The sequence below is a fragment of the Lissotriton vulgaris genome, chromosome 10 (assembly GCF_964263255.1).
Source record: "Lissotriton vulgaris chromosome 10, aLisVul1.2, whole genome shotgun sequence".
Lineage (NCBI taxonomy): Eukaryota > Metazoa > Chordata > Amphibia > Caudata > Salamandridae > Lissotriton > Lissotriton vulgaris.
The window spans coordinates 1,049,003,377-1,049,026,875 of record NC_141698.1 but is presented as its reverse complement, the minus strand read 5'-3'; the positions used below and the strand labels follow the sequence as shown (position 1 = coordinate 1,049,026,875).

Below are 23,499 nucleotides of genomic sequence, written 5' to 3'. Positions count from 1 at the left end.
ATCTTGATTCAAGTGTATCACCCCCAAACTCCACTGTCATTGGTCCGCCCTGGCTGCCAGTGTATTTCAGAATCAGATGCAAGATGGCTGCCATCTTGATTCACGTGTATCACCCCCACAACTCCTCTATAATTCGTCAGTAGTGGTTGCCAGTGTATTTCAGAATCAGATGCGGAGAGTTTCTGTCACCCATTAAATATTTTTTTAAATGATGCCAAATAATTGTATTTATGGTACAATATTCAAGCTATCTTGGCTAAAAAGCTATATATTTTGCAGCCATTTCTGAGAGAAATGTATGCGTTATTCGGGTTCTTTGGTGCCTGCCACACTGCCTGTGACCCTATCTCTCTGTAGCAGTAGTGAATCATGCATGTGTACATAAAGAAAGTGTGGGCTGCTCCCACATGACTGCTTTTGTGGCTGGGCAGGCAGGGCACGCTCAAGCACACTTTGCCCACAGCCAGCAAGGACATTTTCTGAACTTCATGCGACCAGTCCAACTCTGAAAAGAGGTCTGCCCCTATGGCCTGTCCAAAATTGAACTTCTCATTTTGAAAGTATTGGCATTCTGGAGGGCATGTCCTGGTGTGAGTGAGACCTGCCCTTCCTTTCTGGTACTTATCAGCACTGGGCTTGTTCCATATTTATTGTAAGTGTACAGCCCAACAGGGCAGTGCCAGGAGCTGTGAGTCATAGTGATCCACTGGCTTTCCGTTAGTACTGGTCGCAGCAGGTCAGGGGGTTAACACCCTTTTATTTCTTTCCTGACCAGGAGAAGTAGCCCTTTCCAGATCCACAAAGCATCCTCCTTTTGCCTTTTACAAACACGAAAGGCAGTAAGAGTGCTCACTGGGTTAGAAATAGAGTTAGGATCATTGAGGCACCAACCAGTAAAATTCAATCATGTTTTCAGAATATCAGCAATGAATATGAATGGAGCGAATTTACATGCAATTACTCTTAGTTAAGATTATTTTTATGTTTGTGGGTCACACTGGAAACTGGGTTGGCTGATAATATTATTTATTCATCTGATACCCAAAGGTTGTCCTAATGCTTAAAACAGATTATCACTAACGTACATAAACAGAGAACAGGAAAAACAAGTTGAAATCTTTGGTGAAGCCATGTCTTAGGGCAGTGATACTCAAAGCACGGTTCGGGTGCCGCATGCGGCCCTCCTGACCTCTCTGGGCAGCAGCAGCACTGGGCTGTTGTTTACTCCACTCAGAACTAACAAGAAAAAATTAAATATACACCAAGCACTTATTTAGAGGTTAATTTCATTTAGGGAAAGGAAGTAAGTAGGCCATTGACTTTAAGAATACCTTGATTTTTAGGTCTCGCTAGGGCCAGCGCATGCGCTCGTCTGGCGAGACATTTAGTAACTGGCTTTTTGAAGTGCTACCAAAGGCTTTCTCTGGTCACCAGCGAGCGGTTACGCGCTCGGGCGCACGCTTACGAGCACAGGCGCCATCTCGCGGGCACCCTTACAGCCGCGATTACTTTCACTGTCGCAGCGCCGCCATCTGCCTTTCCTCGTTCCGTTTCTCCCACACCACAGAACGCGTCCCCTTTCACGGCTGCGCAGCACGTTACTTTTATGGCTGCGCGGACCGTTACTTTTATGGCTGCGTGGCCAATGCTTGGTAATACTAAAAAGTGGTGGCTATTTTCAGTCACGACTCTCGGAAAAGCATGATAATATTCATGGACACTTTTTTGTTTTAGATCAAAACATTGCGGTGACTCAAGTGAGTAAATGTTTGCCTGCAAACAAAAACGCAATTCAAATTCCAATTTCACATGCATTGAATGCGTCTGCCATCTAATGGTTTGGTTGGAAAACTGCAAGGGGCTGTTTAGTAAATTGTTTTCCTAGTGAAAGTAGACAATGAATGTTTTGAAATGAAAAATGTGTAACAAACACGTCGCCTACTGCTTACTCCACAACACCTCAACCTGCCAATAGCCATGGTCCGAATGCTCAAAGGCTCGTGGAGGATAGCTGCGTGCCAAAATACAATCTATAACTTCAATCTGCTAAATTATTGTTGCAGGTAAGTGGTTGTTTTACTGGGAAGTAACATAGTAATATGCTTGTATAACTTATAAGAGCAGTGAGAATTACGTTAGTTAGTTCCCAAGATCAGCGGCAGCAGATGAAGCAAATCCAAAACACCTCTAAACCAATCACACTGCAGTGTCCAACAGGACTCGAAGATTCTAGTGTCTACCAGGAAACCAAGCACCCCCACAAAGGCCGACAGCCTTCTAGAAATAAAACTGGATGAGGCTAAATGCAGATCATCTGCGTAATTGAAGATAGTGACAGAAGAGTGACGAAGAGAAGCTAGAAGGGGCTGCATGTACAGGTTGAACAAGAGAGGGGACAAGGCGGAACCCTAGGGGACACCACAGGAAAGTGAGATTTGGGGGGCAGAAAAGGTGGACAACTGAACCGATTGGGAGCGGTGTTGATGGAAGGACCCAATCCATGACAAGGCCAGGCCCTGGATGCCCGCATTTCTGGCACGGTCGATCAAGATAACATGATCGACCGTGTCAAAAGCGGCCGAGAGATCTAATAACACCAGGGCCTGGGCCAAGTTCTTGTCCGCCCCCTGTCTCAGCGCATCCATGACCGCTACCACCACTGCCTCCGTTGAATGGGCCGGTCTGAAACCTGCCTGCTGGTCATCAAGAAAGTGAGTTTTCTCGATGAAGGCGCTCAGGCAACGGGTGACATAGGTCTCCAGTACCTTCCCCAAGTAAGGGAGAAGGGAGATAGGTCGATAATTACCTAAGACAGCAGGGTCAGAACCGGGTACTACCACTGCTTTCATCAGACAGATGCATTAATATGCCAATGAAACGTCTTCCCCACGCTGACAAGGAGCATTCCAAACTACTAATTCTGCTCCTGGCGATGTCTAGAATACAATACTGTATTGTTCTATATTTAAGTATCATTTTATTTTCAATTATTTGAGCACAAATGATAATGTGAAATCCATCACCATCAGTTGTATTGGAGGACTCTGGATTTCTGGTCAAACAAAGGGCCGGAGTCAGATTCTGCAACCTCGATAGCAAACACCCAAGGTACATGGCAACCCTCTTTCACCTTCAGCAGCCAGGCAGACTCCTGTTCGGATACGAAACAAGCATTGGCATAGCCAATAGGTCTCGCCTTTGGGACCTTATAAGTGTTTAGCCATGCAACACTTGATGTTGTTGCACAAAGGATATTGTGCTGGATAACTAAACACGTATAAGGTCCCAAAGGCGAGACCTATTGGCTATGCAAATGCTTGTTAAAGACAGCAAATGTGTACAAATATGGTAGTCTTTTCAAAAAGTGTATTTCATTGTCCTACAGAACCATTTAACTTTAGTCAATCACATTATGGCAGTGCATTCAGAAGTAATATTTTTAAGTGATGGTTTTCAAACATGCATTTAAAAACGTTCATACTTCCCACCACTACCCCCCCCTCCCTCAACAACAATGCAATTAGTGATTACATCCAAGCACAGGAGATAGTTTTGTACACCACACATCCTGAAGTCATGGATTTTGAGGTCCTCTAATGTGATATTGAACAAAAAGGAGGGAAATTGAAGTAAAACAATTGCTCAGTGTCACACAATTCGGTCAAGTGGAGCAGCCGAGATTCATCTCAGGTTTTTGGGCTTCACATTGCGCAATTGAGTTCAGCCTCTAGACATACATGCTTCACTTCCCCTACACCCACTCTACACCACCTACCCCCACTGGCATCAGTGCGTCCTTCGGTCACACCAAAGACCAAACTCTGCGGCCCCCGGGAAAATGTTTGTGAGTACCCATATCTTAGGGGCTGTTCTAAATGTTAAATGATCTGACGTCATTTTAAGAGATTCTGGTAGAGGCTCCTGCTCCTTAGTACTTACCAGCCAAGCCCAGTGCTTAATTTGAGCCGCTGGTTTCCAGTGCTCCGTACAGGCACTTAATTGTCAACACCCGCGCTTGTAGCAGTTTGCCAAAATGTGGTGCTGTCTGGCTAATTTAAAGATGACCACAACAACAGCAAATTATTAATTCAATATACATAAAAATGTACTATTACATGCATGAAACCATAGACAGACCCATTCTTGCTTCCTTCCAGATCACAAGAGTACGGCAGAAAAATGTCAACCATATACATCATGGGTAGAAGAGTCGTAATACACCCATTCCCCATTCTTAGTGTTTTTGATCTTGTATAAGTACGGAGGCTTATAAAATAGACAAATGCTTCCCCTTTACTGAATACAACCTGCATCACTTGGGCATGAGTCTCAGATTTAAAGAAATGGCTGTCCACAGAAATCAATATGTTGTCTCTGGTACAGACTGCAGGAAGGGGTGACACAGTGATTAATTTGTAAAAAAATAAAATAGGTGCCAGTGCCCTTGTCAGGAGGCCACTGCAGCTAGCAGCACCCATTGGCGCTGCCGGTAACAGTACAAGCACACCTCGTAACCATCACACCTACAAGTGGGACAATTCAGGTTATTCAAGGGCCCAAAGCTATGAGAATGGCTTGGGTGGCAGGTATTCATCATTTTAGATGTATGTTAAATTAATAAACAACTGATGTTCTGCTCATCTCTAAGAAAAAGAAGCAGTGCCACCATGTGGCTGACTGTCACAAGAGCTGGTGTTGGCAATTAAGTGTTGGTACCAAGCACTGGAAACCACCGGCTCATGACCAGAGGTACAGGAAATGGGACGGGGACGCTGACCTGCAAAAACTTGAGGGAAAGTCGGATGATAGACCACCTTTAAAACCTGCGTCGTCTGTACAGGTTGCTGCAATGCTTATTGGAGGGAGCGGATGCCGAGATATATAGCACAGAACTATCCTGTGGATGTGGTTTGTCCTCATGTCCTGTTGATTGGCTGCATCAATTTGTTATCTTTTTCATTTTGTTGTATATTTGATTCACCATTTACTTTATAGTGAAATTGCACTGGACCCATGCAAACACATTTCCCTGTTTAAGAACTTTGCAATGTTGATCAATCCTCACAATACACTACAGTGCCTGCCAACTTGCAAAATATTTTCATAGAGTGAAGAGAGGCGGGCATGGCCTGGTGCCGAGAGCTATCTAAGAGGCACTCTGCCCCTACTAAGCGCTCCACCACCTTCCGAAAAAAACAAAAGGGTCATGGGGCTGTCGCTGATGTTTTTGGGTGTTGCCATATCTTTGTGTGGACATCAGCTGCTTACAGGCTCCGAAAACGAGCTGGAAAGCCACTATTTGCAGTGGTTTTCATATTGTTTCTCCTGCCACCCTGTGATTTTGGCTCCTCACGTGTGAAGGGAGCCAAATTCGAGTGAGACACAGTGGCACCCCCTCGCCTAGGTTGGCAGATCTGTGCTTGTTTTGTAAACGAAATGTTGACAGAGTATGCATTTTTTGTTTGTAAGGCCAACACAAAAAGACGATAAAGAAACATTGAGAGGAAAAATATTAGACGCTGGGGAAGGAGTTCCTCTATGAGCCAGGTCAGGTGGCTCAGTGGACTAATGCTCAACTGCAGGGGCCTGTGTTCGACCTCATGGTCACAGGTTCAAATCCCAGCAGGTACACTCAGCCTTTCATCCATCTGAGGTCGATAAAATGAGTACCATTGAGTTGTTTAACAATAAACATCTGTTATTCATAGTCAAGATACCCTTGGGTGAATGTGCGCTTTACAAGTACTTATGTTATGATATGATGAAGAATGCCACATGCTGTGTGAACTGGCTGGCGACCATTTCTATAACATAATTTATCCAAAGGCAGGGAAATCTTATTAACTCTTGAGGCCTTATAGTCTAGTCTAACTCTTGACTTTCCTTAAAGTCAAACAATAAAGTATTTTAAAGCAACTTTCCTGACTCCCCTTTGGCCAGTTTGTCACTTGACCCCATGCAGCACCAGCACCAGCACCAGCCCCGGAGCCTGCAGAAGCACCCACCCACCCACCCGGCCAGTCTGGAACTCCGGCGAGCTGGCATCCGTGCCAAGATAAGAAGCATCCGCTGGGAGACAATGCCAAGGGCATGTTTACCAAGAGAGCTATTAAAAGCCAACAATACACACAAAGGTCAGGCAGGGCCAGCACTGCCAGATTTAGCTCCGCGAAGACAGGAGAAAGGCGCTGCATTGTTCTTCTGATTACATCTGATGTTATCTCCACCCACCGATCTCAGGAGTGGATCAGGGTTCAAAGTGGGCCGCCCCCCCCCCCCCGCGTCCCCTTTGTCCATCTACATCTTGTGTCTTGAAACAGAAATGAAGTCTATCCCTTTAAGTCATTTTATGTCTGACTAAGGAGGGCTTTAACTTTCCTGGCAGTGATCAGTTCTACCTGAGCATGTGAGGCTGCACCTGAGAACAGTAGCAGGACATATGGGCCTGGAGTTGATGTCAATCCTAGGCATGTGTCCTTGTTGGACCACTGGGTCACTCTGATGCAACCATCCCAACGAAGGCAAAATGAGGCCACGTGGGAAATCCATCATTAGAACTCCTATGTCTTTGAGCCACTTTTGAAAACATAACCACTGGAATATGAAATGGTCGCGCGGCCCGCCCACCATGGACGTCATTTGGAGGTAGTCAGGGGTCGCAGCTGTGATCTCAAACTTAGCTCCTGCTACTCCTGCCACTGCTTTTGCGAGCCCTGGTCTCTGAGGGGACAAAGTTGTGCCTCCTATGAGGCCCGGGGTCTCAAAGGAAGTGCCAGGAGTAGCAGGGCGCAAGGTAGAGGTCGCAGCTGCGACCCCTGACTACCTTCAAATGACTTCAAGCTGACTGTTTCATTCCTGGATCTGGAATCGGGATCTAAACTCAGGGCCAGAGACAGTATTTCTTAGTTTACCCCACACATTTCCAAGTCATGAGCATTTTTTGGAGTTCTGAATGCGTTGATATGTAGTTAATGTGTTGCATAGTGCAGCATTGCCCCCAGAGACGTTTTAAGGCATGGGCAAAGTGGGCTCCTACCCAGGACCCCAGCCTGTCAGGGGCCCCCGAGATAGTCTTTCCATGGTGACCTTGAATAATTCTTAATAGTTGTTGTATATAGCGTTTTCCTTTACTTTATTTTTAATGTAGATAGTATGTCGGAGTTGATTACAGACATTATGTCTGGCAACTGTTGTGTTTATGTTTCATGCAACATCCATTAAAAAAGTTTCTTTTAGTTCAAAACCGGACCTCAAATATGAGAGCTGGGAGGGTGTCACAGAGATTGTTTGCAGTAATTTTATTGAGCTGCAACTGTTTGACAATACTGAAAAAACACGTCACTGTCCATGAATATTACATGTAAACACATTTACAGTTTGTACCAGGGTGTCAGTGCAGTGTCAGTGGCCTGGCCAAAGAGGGCATGAACCAGCTGAAACAGGATCATAAATTCAAAGCTGTTCTTAACAAGGGCCCCCAAAATACGTTTGGCCCCGGGCCCCCAGAATCCTTAAGACGTCCCTGATTACCTTGTTATAGAGCATCCACCTAACACATCGGTCCTTTATGCCTAAAAAAGAGTTGACATTGCCGTCGAGGTCAAAGATTGCGAATTGCGTGTCCTATGAAGGATGAAAGACACTCAGACCGGTGTATGTAGGTCTCCGATATACGTCTACAACAAGCACTCAACCCATTCAGCCACTTTATTGACATCTGACTCTGGTAAGAATGGATACACAATATATTTTTCTAGGCACTGCCTAGGTACCTTTCCCCACCTCCTGGCCCATCTGAGGCCAAACTCTTTAAGCGATTCTCTGCGTAGAACACGCACTTAACCCTGCGGTGCACCCGGAGAAAGGCGACTTAACATCTCAAGGTGGGGAACCCTGAATCTCCCCGGCTTCCTGCATTGGCTTGTCTTGTTGATTCTCCTGTGGAACACTCGTAAGAACTTATAACGTGTTTCAGCACTTTAGCCACCATCATTAGACGCACTCAGGTTTCCATGTTTTTCTTGTGTGGGCGGCAGAACTCTACATGATTCAATCCATTGTTTGTTTTCGCAAGGCTAAAGCATTGTTTCTTTTCTGGCGCTTGCAGCGCAGGTCACGCATGTGGGAAGCAGCAGGGCACATCCATGTGTTGTAGCTCAGGTCAGAGGGTGCCTGAATGCAGGAAGCCTTTAGAGGTCACATGGCATCCACTGCCAGACACTGGGCACCCCTCTGACTGTGGGCACATGCCCAGTTCATGATCCCTAACACATTAGGTACATGCAGGCCAGCTAGAACTTGGAAAATATGAATTGGTCATGTGAATCGGAATCAAATGATTGCTATAGTGAAGGTGGCTCATGCCTGCTACACTGCCTGCACCCCCTTCTCGATGATACCACTCATTGGGGGGAGAGGGACAGGCCTTCACCTGATGGCAGTCAAGAGGGCCTTCTGCATCCTTCCTGGCTGGACAACCACGGCGCCATGGGCCCTGTGCAGGCAATGAAAAGGGGGCCCCGTACACTGGCTGGACCCTTAAATAGAGCCACAAATTGGGTATATTGAGCCTTGGTGCCACTGCAACTGCTGCACTATTCAATCAATCAATCAATCAATCATTTCATTTGTAAAGCGTGCTACATACCCGTGAGGGTCTCAAGGCGCTGGAGGGGGGGGGGGGGGGCTGCTACATCTTCATCTGGGACATCTACTTCTGTGGTCCATAGGTCTGCTCTTGGTTCCACCCTCCGAGGCAGGGGAAGATGGGAACTCTGACTATTCTGCTTTGTGGTACTTCTGTGAGCAAAAAAAACAACTCTAATTGACCCCGTTTTCTTTTGAGACACAGACGTGCGGTGACTTCCGGCAGTGCCCAGATTTTTAGTTTAATACCAAAAATAATTTTCATTTAAATTAATCTGGGCAATACTTTTTAGCCAATCCCATAGGGTGGTGTTCAATTACCTTACATCTGCTTCCTCTTCTCAGAGCAGGTTCATGGGGTAGCTTTACACATTTCTGTTAATATCAAGGTATCAATGTAGACCATTCCTTCTGTTGCCATGTGTTTATAACCCATTCTTTGCCATATTTATGTCCATCTATGCAATAGTGAGCCATCAGCTTGTCCAAGCATACACTGGCACAATATTTTCCCTCTATTTCTTTATGGTGATAAACTCTCAGATTCCAAGTTTCCCATAAGCCTTTCTTTATGCAATTTATTAGCTTCCGGAGCGTAGTTTATTTTCCATATTTGTATCTTCGCTAAATGCCATTCGTAATTATTTCGTAATTCAGATTTTCTAGGCAATAAACACGTTTAATAGCAGGAGACATACATTTTTCTGTTCCAAAGTGCAGCCTCGGGACCAAGAAAAAAATGTTTGCATAATACGAAAAATAAATAAATAAATAAAACATTACCAAATGGTCGTAAAGTGGCCAGATTGCTTTTATTCTCACCCAAACACATTAGTGCCACTTTACCGAGTTTGTCAGTGAAGCGACACTTTCTGTTTCTCGTCTTTCTTTGAACCACATTGTTGTTCCCGGGTGTGGAAGTGCACAATTCCTGAAGGTTCTGCAATACCTGGTTGTTGACTGGAGTGGAAAACTTTTAATGTGATCCTTATGGTGGAAGAGGTGTGGCGCAGCAGCCAGAGCGACTGACCCTGGACACTAGGGATCACAGTTCGATCCCTGGTTCTGGCGGCAGGGGTCTGCCCAGCACCATGTGACTCTGGGCAACAGCTCGCTTAATCTTCCTGACAGCTCCAGTGCCCTGACACCTTCGGGTAATTGTTTGCGCTTTACAAATACTGACATTTACATTTATCAGCTCTTTTACTTATTTTAGTTTATTAAATGTGTACTGCTGCTCTTTGTTCAGGGATGTTGTCTTTTTAAACTATACTACGTATGTTTTGTAAGGATTTAAGCAATGGACATTGAAACGGGTCCCCTATGGGCCCTGTAGTCATGTGCTTAACGTTTCAGGCAAAAACATTTATTGATTTCTGAATAATGAGTGTAAAAGTGTTAGGATAATCATGTTCTGCTTACATTTCACATGCTTTAATTAATCTTGCATTCTCTGTGGGGGTTGGCGTTTTCCAGGATGTTGTTACTTATTTTTTCAGGCAGCATATTACTCTTGTCATGTACACAATTTGAATTGAGTCGCATCCAGGTGTTTATAGCGGGCACAATTGGGTTGTACCTGAAGGCAGTGCGAGTTTCTCTCAGTGGGGCAGTATGGTGTTCAGTGAGGGAGAGGATGTGGCACTATGGCCTGAGCTGCCAAATTTGGAACTGGGGAACCAGGTTCTGCCTTCATGACCAGTCCACCAGACCACTCTCCTGAGGGTGCACATTCCCATGCTAGACCTTAGAAGCCCTGGCTAGACCTTAGAAGCCCTGGTGTCTTAGCACCTTGAAGGTCTGTCCACCACAATCCATACTGAAGTTCACTTCCAGTCTTGCGGGCAGGCCTACAAAGCAACACACCTTAGAGCGACATTGACTCTGTCACTGAGGTCACAGGTCCCTTGAGGGCAGTCTGCCTCACTCATTGGTATCTCCATTGAGCTATTTTCAACAGTAGTAGTGCAACTCACCAGGAATCAGCAATGCAGGATTTGCACGCACACCAAACTAAGTTTGCAAGCATAACATTCCCTCTGCTTCATGCACAAGCACTTTCAAAATGGGAGTGAGAATGGAGTGGAATGGAACATGAACAGTATGACAGTATCAGTAGAGTTGTGGGAGGGTCGGTGTTGAGTGTCATTTTCCTTTCTGCTCCAACAGCCTTGCATTCATCCGTACCCCAAACAAACCCATCTGCTGCTTGCCAAGACTAGGAGCTTTAGTCAAGCGCTTGCTGCAACACAATGAAAACAACAATGTCCTCTATACTTTTTAGTGCCAGAATAAGTGGTCATTGGGCAGAACTTTGGAACGGAGGGCAGGGAATCAGTCAGTGTGCGCGACGGTATCTCTTTTCTGTCCTCACCTTACATTTTAACTGAAAAAGTGTGGCACTCTCGTCTTACTGTAGCAACCCTCAGTTTTCACACTGTTGCTTCACATTTATGTACACTTGATTTGCATGAAAACTGCTTCAGATTTGTCTGCTGCGGTTTATTTTTGCCGTTGTCCCAAACTGTCATTGTGAAGGAGTTTTTTGTTGTGAAATATCTTCAGACAAGTGCATAGAATGTCAAGCCGTGCCAAACAAGATGTGCTGCAATTACTTTCATACAGGTGGATGTTCCTTAATATGTAGATCATTGTGTGGTGTTAATTCTGCATAACCTTTCCAGTATTCTTTTTTGAAGCCACATTGTTGAAATAGCATTGAAATTCCTATTCATAGACGTAAAGTGGTTTATAATCTGCTTTTGTAGAGGTAATTCACGAATTCAAGGTTCCGGTTTGGTTGTGTGGCACTGGTGACAGAACTTCAAGATGAAAAGTCAAAGCAGTGACTGGTCCTGAAAATGAGTAGATATTAACACAGGTGCCCAGTTAACTTCCTCCCACTAACTGTATATCGAATAGAATTTAGATTCATCCTTAAAATGTTTTCTGAAGACTACTTTTGCAAAATTTGAGAGTTTTGACTTTGGGCTGGCACTGGTCTGCGTTGGGCTGTATTTGGGCTTATCCTTGAACGTCTTTGGGCTTGGAACGGGTCTAAAAATCTGGCAACAGCAGACGAGCAATGGTGACAAAGACAAACAGGCATATGTACACAGAATCAGGAAATGACAGCTAAGCAAAGCTCAGACACACCCGTGTAATATCCATATTATATTTGGTGTTCTAGCACAATATCAGGATTTTAGTATCGACCTGCAAACATATCAACCCCAGATTTAAGGTAAGTATATTTAGGTCAAGTACAGATTTACTGTTCAAAACTCCACATCTACGTGTCTTGATATCTCTTCCCACATCCATAGGTAGGTACCTTAAGGATATAGATATGTCTTTAAGATACACATGTATGTATTTAAGGTACATAGCATAGAAGTTGAGTTAAGAATATTTAATCTGTACTTACCTTTATGTACTTGCCCTGAGAAAATACAAGTCGTCGATATTGTGACGTCAGTATGTTGTACCTCAGTATTGTGGGCCTCACCTCGTATTGAACTGTGTAATTGGCTAGTCATTCATGTGTATGCTTATGTGTGGACCCAATGTGTGTGCGCGTGTATTAATGTGTGTGATTGTACATGTGACTGTGTGTGTGTGCCTCTCCATTCCCCACCAACGCATCCTCAGCACTTTTTGCATAGTATATGGATAACAAATTGGGCCCTGGTTATGTCCACGTTACACATGCATTAAGACCAAACATTTCACAGATAGAGTCAGTAAACAGTGAACAAGAACTATCTGGGGTATTCTTGTTAATTCCCTTCCCACTGTTTCTTTTGTTCTTCGACTATCTGCACGGAACCGGACTGCGTCTCGCGGATATATATCGAATGACACAAATAATACATAAGCTTTTCCCATGAAAATCTGCACTCACAACTCTCATTCAGTCAGACTAGCTTTCAGATGTTGCCATCTCCTTTACGTTACCTGCTGTGTACACTCCTTTGTCCAAATCTGGCACTGGTAGTCAGCCAGGAGAAGGAAGTGTTCAGTGAATGTTTACATACTCTGCTGCCCTGATTTCATAGCAGCTCTGGTTGCTTAGTGTCCCTGTTTTGCCTGGCACAGGGTTCGACTTCTGACAGCACCAGTATGAAAGCAGCCGCATTCATCGCCCTCATTTGTGGTTCAAGGAACTAGATCACGGGATCCATGAGCCGGACTGTTCTATTTCATGGAGTCCTTGCCCTGCCCTGAACTCACATCTAGTGAGATTCCTAGTAATTGAGGTGTTTTATCAAAACGCTCAGGGCTCAATTCACAAAGGTAAACTTAGATCTGAAGTCGGAGTTTAGACTTGAAGTCTAACTTTAAACCTGAAGTCTAACTTTAAACCTGAAGTCTAACTTTAAACCTGAAGTCCAAGGTCACAATGTGCAAAGGTAACCTTAGACTTCAGGTCTGAGTTTACCTTAGTGAATTGGGCCCTTAGACTTCCAAGGCTTATACGCTTCTAAGGCCCTTAACAGGAGTGACCCAACGATTGGTGTGAAATTCAGCACAAATGATGAATAACAAGACTGTTGGGTGCATTATTTATCGAGTATGATAAACAGCACATACAGGGATTTCGTTTCCCTTAAATGAGGCATAACATTCTGGAACTTACCACACAAAAATGTGCATCCTGCTTTTTTCTGGGCCTTTTCTCTCTTTAAACTGTGGCAGGCTTTATTTGCTGACATTTTAACGGGGATGCAGTTTTTAACACACGCAGTATGTACTGAGTGCAATAAAAAAATGCAAAACCCAATATATCAATATGTGGAGTAACAGAAGCTCCTGCACATACTGGAAGTAAGCAGACCACTCTTAATGAGGGTCTAAGTCGTCAGTTTAATTGCACCAAAAAGGTTCCTTCTTCTTGATGCTTTACGTCTGGTCCCACAGCCCATCATCCTCTTGAATTCAGATCCAGGGGATACCCCACAACTGGTGCAGGTCTCTGATCTTCTCACACCAGGTAACTGGGATAGAGTGAATTAGCCAGCAGCCTCACGTAGATCTGCTGCTTACCAATGCACCAGTCGCACAGCTAGGAGTGCCGCCAGACAAGCAGCTGTTCCCAGTGGGCATCGCTCTAAATCTGCTTAAGGACCAGGTCAGCAGGCTGTCTTTCCTAGTTCTTTCAAGCAGATCTTGGGATGAGAGTCTGGAGCCAGAAGGGACAGTTCACACCGGTTCGAATTAGTGGTGGGTGGAATTATTATGTTTGCCGTTGGACTTAGAGGAATTGAGGGGCATATTATCAAGTAACGGCGTTAAAATTATCGCCGCTTTAGCGGCAGGAAAATGCCAGTAAAACTGCGATAATGGGCTTAATAATATGCCATAGAGAATTCCAATAGAAGCCCAGGTTAACAGCAGAACATGGGCTTCCATTGGAACTCTCAAGGGCATATTTAGCACTTTAGCTAAAGCGGCGATAATTTTAACGCTGCTCCTTGTTAATATGCCCCTGACCAAGCCGAAGGGGTTGGCACAGCAGAGCATATCCGACCTTGCTCGGCCCCCTTGCATACTCTGCACTGATTACTGCAAAGTATGTAAGGCCGCTGAGGGGTATGCACAACAGTGCCAAATATCAAACCCTGCCAACTTTGCCCACCCCTAGTTCCACCTTTACAAACCGTTCAGCGCTGGGATGCCTTCGCGTAGCTACGCGCTTTAGAAGTGCTATTTCTTTCATTCATTCATTCAATCCCATCCTCGTTGCAAGGGATAACATTAAAAATAAGAAATTAACATAATGTGAAGAGTATTTACTACCATCTATCTCCAGGCTCGCCTCTGCAGGGTCTGAGGTACAGCATGAACATTCTAAACTGTCAAAACCCTGTGGAACATTCAGTGAGCAGGGCAGGGCTGTCAGAGAGAGGGATAAACCATTAAGGCACATATCTACATGCAGTTGAAATAAAGAAAACACTCATGAATGACACCACCTCCCATTGTCGCTCTGTCAGTCAGCGTGGGTTCTTGTTTCGCAGCAGGCAGGAGCCTTCTGAAGAGTTAGTGGGCTAAGTGTGAAGTTTTGAAGGAACTTTCTCTTTTTCCATTGGCCGGTGGCTGTAGTAAAGTCCCTAGTCGACAATAAAAGAAACGGCTGGAATTTTCACCACCATTACCTACTGCAGCCATCTTTTAAGTTAGGACAATGGTACCAATGTTTCAGATGATCACAGAATAAAAATTCGAAATATTTCCCTCCTAGTCAAAGCTCTTCTAAAAGCAGTAATAAAGTTCTGTTCAAAAGACCACACCGTGCTACTTAATTGAGGGAGGCAGTATCTATGAAAGGACTGCTGCTCGAACACTCACTGCCAAAACCAATAGGTCTGGCCTTGGCTAGCTGGTTTGAGGTGTGTCTTTTTTTTACAGATCTGGCATAGAAATTGTTTTAACTGTGCTTGCCAGCGTAATATAATAAACAAAATATAAAAGAAATAATACAAACATCCATATATAGATACATGACAGGACTTTGGTTGAGCTCTCGTCATCAATTGCTCTATTCAGTTGTCATTCATACTTTACTTCTGACAGCCACAACATACAGGAAAAGGGTCAACCTACTTCAGTCACTGGCTCTCTTGCACTGAGTGGCAGTATCATTACATGTGCACATTGATCTAAAAAAATCACTTTAATGCTAGGGATTGTAATCACAATCTTTACTGACCTTGCCAATGCTTTTTTTTCTTTCCATTCTTTATCCATTTATAGGTCTGCTAGCCCTCTTTAGCCATTGATCTGTTGTTGTGCCAGTCACATTTTTGTTCCACCAATCACAGAATACAACATGGGCAACGGGGCAGCCCAATTTAGCCATTGGCTAATTTTACTGTGAGTGATGGCAATCTACTCTTTCACAATAAAGCAGTTCCCTTCAGTGTAAAGGACTACCACGGGAATGTGTGCTTTTTAAGATCAAAAAAAATATTCTGGCTTTTGCTAATACTTTCTTTATATTGACAAGCAGCTAGCAGCTCACCAACAATAAAGTACAAATATCATGACAAAAATAAAAAGCATAGAGAAAGCCAAAAGTGCCATATCTATTGGCTTTCCCAATGCTTGTTTCTTTTTTGTCATCCTTGTGTGTTTAAACTTTGTCTTCAGGTTCTACAGTAGTTCAAAGGCAATGCTACCTTTTCTTTGCACCATATGAATCATATTATCTTGTGGTATTTATCTGTCTGGTACATTTCAATACTGTAGCGCGAAGAGACAAGAGTGTATTGTAGCGCTTCATGAATATCCTACGTAACATGACATCAACTAAGAGGAGTTTTTATACCTATTCTAAACACATCTGCCCAATGAGAAGAGTCTGAACTCTTCCAGTAAAATTAAATGTGCTGATTATGTTTTTTAAAATAAAGTTAATCTTTTATTGCAATGTTATAACCAATAGGTTTGGGTGGCATCTTTCTTTTTTTCCATTGTCTTGCTAGCAGTAACAAAATAAAAAATTAACCATCGCTCCACCTAGCCACGGTCAGACCGATTGGCTTTGCTGGTGTAGTGCCTGTTTTTTAATTGCAACAATATGACACAACATTATAAAGAAGAAAAAATGAAACATGCCACCGCTGAAACAACAGTTTAAAAGATCAATGAATGAAGAGGGCTGATCTTCTGTGTGCATTGCTTAAAAGATCAATGAATGAAGAGGGCTGATCTTCTGTGTGCATCTATGTATGCATTTTTTATGTATTTTTTTTATTATCAAGAGGTCGACAAAACAGCTAAGGCTGTTTCTACTGAACCTAAAAAGACGAATGCAATGTTGGCATCTGTCAACCGATCTTTGGGCTCCCTCTAGAGTTTTGATCGGAAATGTCACTCCCTGAAATAAATACCATTGAGATTATTATACAAAATAAGTGACTATCCAGGGGTGACCCCTTACTGGGCTGACTCACACCCATGAGAACTAAATCAGGATAGTTTAAAGGGGGAGGGGTAGAGCGAGGCAGACCTTTTGATTGTCACCCCACCACCCCTGGAAGCAAACACTCGTCCATCTTACCCGAGAGTCTGACCTGGGAACCGACAGGTGCAAATATTTGCCCCCCTCCCAGCAGATTCTATTTGGAAACAGCGAGGATTACCTTATGTTTACTGAGCAAGGCTGAAATCCCAGTGGGTTCCACGGTGGACCAGCCCGACTCTCACCCGGGCAGTCTTGGCCTAGCTGTAAGGAGAGCGTGGGATCCGAGGGGCAGGAACAGGGTGGGGGCACCTGGGGTCAGGGTTCAAGAGGACCGAAAACAGGCTTGTCGGAAATTCCGACCGCTCCTGAGCATCCTGGCACTTCAGTGGCGAGTGCCTGTCTGAACACTGTGCACCCTGGGCATCAGGCAGACACAGGGGCACCTCTGAGGCAAGTGGCTGTGTGAGTGCCAGCTACACAGATGCGCAGGCACCTCCGTGGCAAGGGCCTGCTTCAGTCTGTACCATACTCTGAACTACATAAAGTGGCTGAGTGAGTAAAGTGTACTTTGAGTGCCAGACAGGCAGACGCATAGATATCTCAGTGGCAAGTGACTGAGGGGCAAATGCATGAAAGAGGAGTGCAGCCAGCCACTTCACTGAGCTGCTCTGCCTCACTGGGAAAGGGGAGGAATGTGCTGGATGAAAGGTATATGTGGCCTTCTGAATTCCTGCCCTGCGCTGGTGCTCAATGGACTGCCGAGCACCAACGCAGGCATCCTTGCACCACGGTGCAAGGATGCCTGCGCTGCATGCATGATTGTTTTGTGGAGAAGTGTGGCTCAATGATTAGAGCGGCAGACCCTGATGCAGAGGTCTAGCCCGGGACCAGGGTTCAATTCCCCGCCTCGGCGGGTCTTGGACTCAAAGTTCCACGGACCTGATAATTCTCACCTCTGTACCTATTCCAATCATTGAGTCCCACTCTGCAACTCTGGGCAATAGCTTGCTTAATCTCCACAACGGCCCCCACAACGCTAAGGATGCCTGGCCTCCACCTTGGGGTGCCCAGGAGTGGACGCCTCACAGGGAAAGCCAGGATGGGTTCCACAGTGGTATTTGTACAAGCGCCTTAAGACCCTTGCGGGTGAGTAGTGTGCTATACAAGTATCAATTTACATTTACAGGAAGGGGCACCTTCCTGCACAGAAACAATCTTGAGAGGAATATTTAGAAGAGGAAGAAACAGGAAGAAATAAAGTTATTTCTCCTAGTTACACCTCTCATGGGGGGACGTATGTTTTTGGCGTATTCCCAGGTTTACACCCACGCAATGCCCATGGAACGCCTTCCCTGGGCAGAGTAACACAACACAGTGATTTGCCCTGCATTCCATTAGCCTAGATGTTTTGGAGCCATTCAAACCTATGCAGTGGCTTTGTGTGGCTTCAAAAATCTGACTTAGACGTTTATAGCGCACATGTACCATGTTGTGTGGTGCAACCATGACGCAACCCATCTCATAAGTATGCCCCTGAGTGAGGAAAGTGCACTGTGAGTAGCAGCCAGATACACAGGCACCTCAGTGGCAAGTGCCTGAGTGAGTAAAGTGCACTGTGAGTACCAGCCAGACAGACACCAAGGCACCTTGGTGACAAGTGCCTGTGTGAGTACAGTGACCTGTCAGCAGCAGCCAGATACACAGGCACCTCCGTGGCAAGTGCCTGTGTGAGTGCAGTGACCTGTCAGCAGCAGACACACAGGACCTCAGTACCATTCACTGTGAACAGCAGCCAGACACACAGACAACACACTGGCAAGTGAGGCAAGAAGTATTTCCTCATTTTAGGGATTTGGAACATAATGTCCCTAAAGACCGTCCATGACAGCTATTGGTTTTTTTTTGCCCTACAAAGAAACAATACAATGGGGAAACATATATTTGTGCAGTGCCATGTTATCTTATGCATTTTCTGTTCTGAGTCTCGTCACTTTGCGTGGCGGTATGTTATGGTATGTCATTTAAAAAAAATGAATTGTGCCTAGTGTCATGTTGCCGTATTGCATGGGATAACGTTTTCTTATCTCATTTTGTCTCATTTTATGGGATCATACTGTTGAACATTGTCTTATGTCCTGCACTTGTGTCCTGTTCTCATATGACGCTGTTGTATGACATTTATATGTGCCGTTCTTATGTAATGTTGTCATGACAAACTACCACACAGGCTTGTACTTATGTCCTTACATAATATATATTGTGGTCTTATATATATCACACTGTGAACTGTGCCGTTCACCTTCTTTTATATCACACTTCCATGTTGTGATATCCTGTGGTACACTATGATCAGGGCTGCTGGGATTATGGAATGTTGCAGCTGCATCAGTTTCCACATACTTATGAAAAAGGCAAATTATATGGCATAAAACAGAACATTTTGTGGTAGTATCACTTCATAACTTTGTCATTTTTACCCATGTTAACACTGTCTAGACAAAGATTTCTCCTTACTGGTATCAGTTTAACACACACATGGAGTAATAAACAACTGAAAATTATCAGTCAACCTATGGAAACTACCTTCCACTTTGCAGAAACGCGTGTTGCCACGTTTTTAGTAGCTTTTGATCCATTTTCGTTATCAACAAGTTTTTGTTAACATCTGCAGATTATGCAGAAGATGACTGATTATGCGGCAAATGTGGCAAATCCATCAATAAGCAGAAAACACTGCAGTCGTAGATTCACATAATTCCAGTGTCCCTGACAATATTAGAGCAGGAGTACTGACTCCGTGGCATGACTTGCTCATTTCAGAATCCTACAGCCAAACGTGCTGTTTCCTTGCTCTTAGCTGTGAATCAATTTCTGGAATCTGCGGGGTGTGTTGGGGTTTCATGCTGTCTGTTATTATATGTACCTATGGTTGGCTTCATTTGGCCAACTGCAAGGATTGGATCTTCTTTCATGTCTTACATTGAAAATATAAATGAAAAGTGTCTCTCCCAGGAAAGGAAGTCTTTGCAAATGCCTGTTTCCTCTTCTCTCCTCCAGGTGCTGGGCATGCTGGTGTGGGCACTGATCGCGGGCACAGAATATTTCCGCTTTCCTGGCTTCGGTTGGGTGATGTTTGTAGCTGTCTGTTACTGGGTCCTGACCGTTTTCTTCCTCATCCTTTACATCACCATGGCTTACACCCGGATTTCACACGTGCCGTGGGCTACAGTGGTGAGTACAGTATGAGCACAGTCCCTCTCATCATTATTTACTTATTTATTAATTATATTTGTATATCACACATTTACATGAAGTCGTCTTGGCTCTGACCAGACCTAAAACCACAGATACAAGCACAGTGACTAGCAGAGGAAGCGAGGCTGCAAATAGAGACCTTTTAACTGCTTCCAAAAAGTTAGAGGGCCCAATGGCAGGTGAAGGCTGAGAGGACCGGAGTCAAAAAGTTGAGCAGTTTCGACCCACTTTCTACTGCCATTGATTGCTTCAGGTCGGGCTGATTAGATGCCTAAAACAAACCCATCCCCTTTATGTGTATCCCGTGTTCTATCAATTCTAATACTTTATATCTACTTACCGGTGTTTCAGCACGTTGAGGCTATTTTGCTCTTGTAGAACTATATGTGTCTTCTAAATAAATAAATAAGTGCCCTTGCCTTAGTGTGCACCCTGTCCAAGGCTGGAGTTTGCAAGAGTGTGGGAACAAAAGCTCCATTTAGGAGAGTTATAATGGAATCTATAGGCCCATAACTATGGCATCAGCGTTTATGACATATTGGAACATTGGAATATCGAGCACTCCATTGAAGACAATGGAGTGCTCCGTGCTTCTACGGGCCGGTGAAGGCCCGCAGAGCAACATTCCAATGTTGTTTTCACAAAGGCCTCTCCGAGCCCGAGGGGATTTAAACCCCCTCGGGCTTCAAGAGGCTTTTGTTTTATTTGTTAGAACATTCTGCTCTGTAGTGGCAGAATTTTCTAATAAGCTTACAGCCCTTCGTAGCAGGCTATACTGGCTACTAAAGTCCAGCTCCCTTGTTAAAGGCCTTCGGCTCGGGCCTTTAACGCTGGAGCGGGCCTTTAATAGCCAGTATAGCCCGCTACGGTGGGTTTTAAGGCTATACTAGAACATTGGAATGTTGAGAGCTCCATTGAAGACAATAGAATAGCTCTGGGCTTTCAATAGCTGGTATAAGCCTGAAGCCCCAACATTATAATGTTTGTCTTCATATAGTTTTCCCATTTTTAATTTAGAACATTCTACCTCTAGTGGGTGAAATGTTTAAATAGCCCTTCTGCCACGGGCTATACCAGTTGTTAAAGGCCCTCTCCCTCGTTATAGACCCTCACCTGTGGCTTTGGGGCCTTTAACAACGGGTATATAGCCTTATAACCCTCGGCAGCGGGGTATAAGGATATAATAAGAAACCCAACACACCTTGTACGGGGCCTACGGGGCTAAGAGATGAGTACGATGCAGAAGAAATACGTTTGGATTTCTGTCCTGAAACACATTATCGGCCTTATTTAGAGTTTGGTTGGAAACTAACATTCTCCAGTTTTAGGAGTAGAATTTACTGGCTGAATTTTCTTCACCATAGGTTGATTTCTACTCTAAATGTAGAGTTCTCTTCAAAAATGAGGCCCCAATTTTCCTAAGTTCACTAATGGAATCAGGTAGCTATTTCCCAAGCTGAGGATCTGAAAAAGAAAAATTAAACAACCATCAGCTCAGGATTAAGTTTTCCAAGAGCCTCTGTAAGTAAAGGTTTCATGTCAGACTCAACCACAAAAATGTTGCGTATGATATTTAGAAGTCAATATTTCGGAAATACGCCGAAAGTAAATTGTTTCCAAGGCCTGTAGTTCTTTTGGAACTTTAAATCTTAAAATGATAATTTCTGTTTTAGGTGAGAATAAATATTCAGACCAAGTCAATGTCTTAAGACAATGTCTTCTGCAATCCCTTCACAGTGCAGTTTGACAGTGAAATATAGCACTGCCATAATTTCACTGCGAGACTGCACCCAGGCAGTTTATGACAAGTTCTGGTGTAGCAGGGTTTAAAGAACTGTGGTAATACTTTGACAAACCCTTAAAATAAAAATGGATTTGTTGTATTGCCAATTTGAAATGTGCAGCAGTCGAAGCAATATATCACAATCCAGACTGAGGCTTTAGGGCCAAATGTATTAAGGCTTTGTACCGGTGCTGTAATGTTGTTACGCAAAGTGGCACATGCTATTTAATATCTGGTGCAACAGGAGATTTGTGCTGGATAGGGGCCCTTTGCACTGCAGGAAAAACACTTTGCATCACCATATGTCAAGGGAGCTTTACAGGGCTCATCAGCATGCACACCCATAGGTTTTGATGCAAGTCCAATCTACAAAGATAGTCAGACCTGACTTTGCATCAAAAATGTAATGGCTACTTGAGGCAGATGCAAACAAGGGTAAATGTGTTCATTTCTCAAACAAACAATGCATTGCATCTGGGCTGCAGTGCACAGCACATACACAATGCGTGGGAACCTTCGGAGTTTGCCTAAGCATAGGAATGTGTACTGGAAAGGTATACTTCCAGTATAAATTCCATGGCAGCCAGTGCACACTCACCGCTGATTGTGCAAAGGAGCCCTGTTTGAACGACAGCGCGTGGTATGACACTAGCAGTAGGCTAGCCTTAGTGGATACGGCTCTGCACTGTATTTTCATTTGCGCACCGCAGCAGAGCAAATGCTCTTCTGCGCTGCCTGAACAATACGTAAATCTGGGTCTTAGTTTCTGCTGATTTATTACATAGTTTTGCATTTAGAAAAGGTCAGGTTCATTCCAGAAATACCACTATGTATTAATTGCTTTGGCACAACCAGTAATCGTGATATTATTGCTTTAGTGCCCATTTTGCATTAAATGGGAGATAACATGCAAAGACACATTTCCTGCATTTAAAGTGGCGAATTTAGCACTAGCCTTTTGCTGGGACTAACATCAGATATTCTATGCTTGGAAGTAGTGTTTCTCCATTGTTCGATGCATTAGATGCTACTTTAATTATAATTGAAATGACATACTAAATTCACAGAAATCCACCCACTCCACATTTAACATGTTCTTTTTCCACTTTCCCACATTCTCTGAGTGAGGGTCTCAGCTACTTCTGCTTTCTACTCTACATGAGCTGCTCCGTGCCAGGCACTCCATGTCAGCCTTCAGTCTCTCAGGGTCAGCTACCCTGGATCATCTAGCCACTCCTGCCTAGTGCTGTCCAGGCACTGAGTGTGTGTGTCAGCCACCTGGTGTCAGCCATTGTAGCAACTCGCTAATGTAGCCTGATGCTCACTTAGCTACTCTCAGCCAGCCCTTTCTGCCATTCACTCTGGGCCTGATTCACAAAGGTAAACTTACACTTTTGTGTAAGTTTACAATTGTGTTGGTATTCACACACTATGAGTTTAATGTTACTAATAGCAATTTTACAACTGCTTAGGCTCCGCTCTCGTGGCGGAGACTCTACACATAGATAGGTCTGCATGCAGAGCTCTCATCCCCGACAGCAGAGTCCCCACAGTCATAGAATTACTGTTAGTAAAATTAAACTTGTAGTTTGTGAATGCCAAAAAAAGGAAAAAGGAAACTTACAGAAAAGTGTAAGTGTACCTTTGTGAATCAGCCCTCTGTGTCAACCACTCAGCGCTAGCTGCACGGTGTCAGTATAGCTACTCTAGCCTGCTCCTGTTTGTTAACTACTTTGTGTCAGGCACTCAGTGTCCTTTTAACACCGTACTAATGCATAAAAAGGCTCCGTGCCAGGCACCTTTCTTGGTCATTCAGTACTCCATTCTGTGTCAGCCACTCTGTGTG

At 44.3% G+C, this 23,499-nt stretch overlaps 1 protein-coding gene across 1 annotated transcript in view; it reads left to right on the top strand.

The window, feature by feature from the left end:
* The window catches only part of CMTM8 (CKLF like MARVEL transmembrane domain containing 8), an 87,458-nt gene that overhangs the window by 56,741 nt on the left and 7,218 nt on the right, over positions 1–23,499 (top strand). The window contains exon 2 of the mRNA XM_086942105.1: positions 19,673–19,846. Coding sequence (XP_086798231.1) covers positions 19,673–19,846 — 174 coding nt within the window. The remainder of the gene's footprint in view (positions 1–19,672; positions 19,847–23,499) is intronic.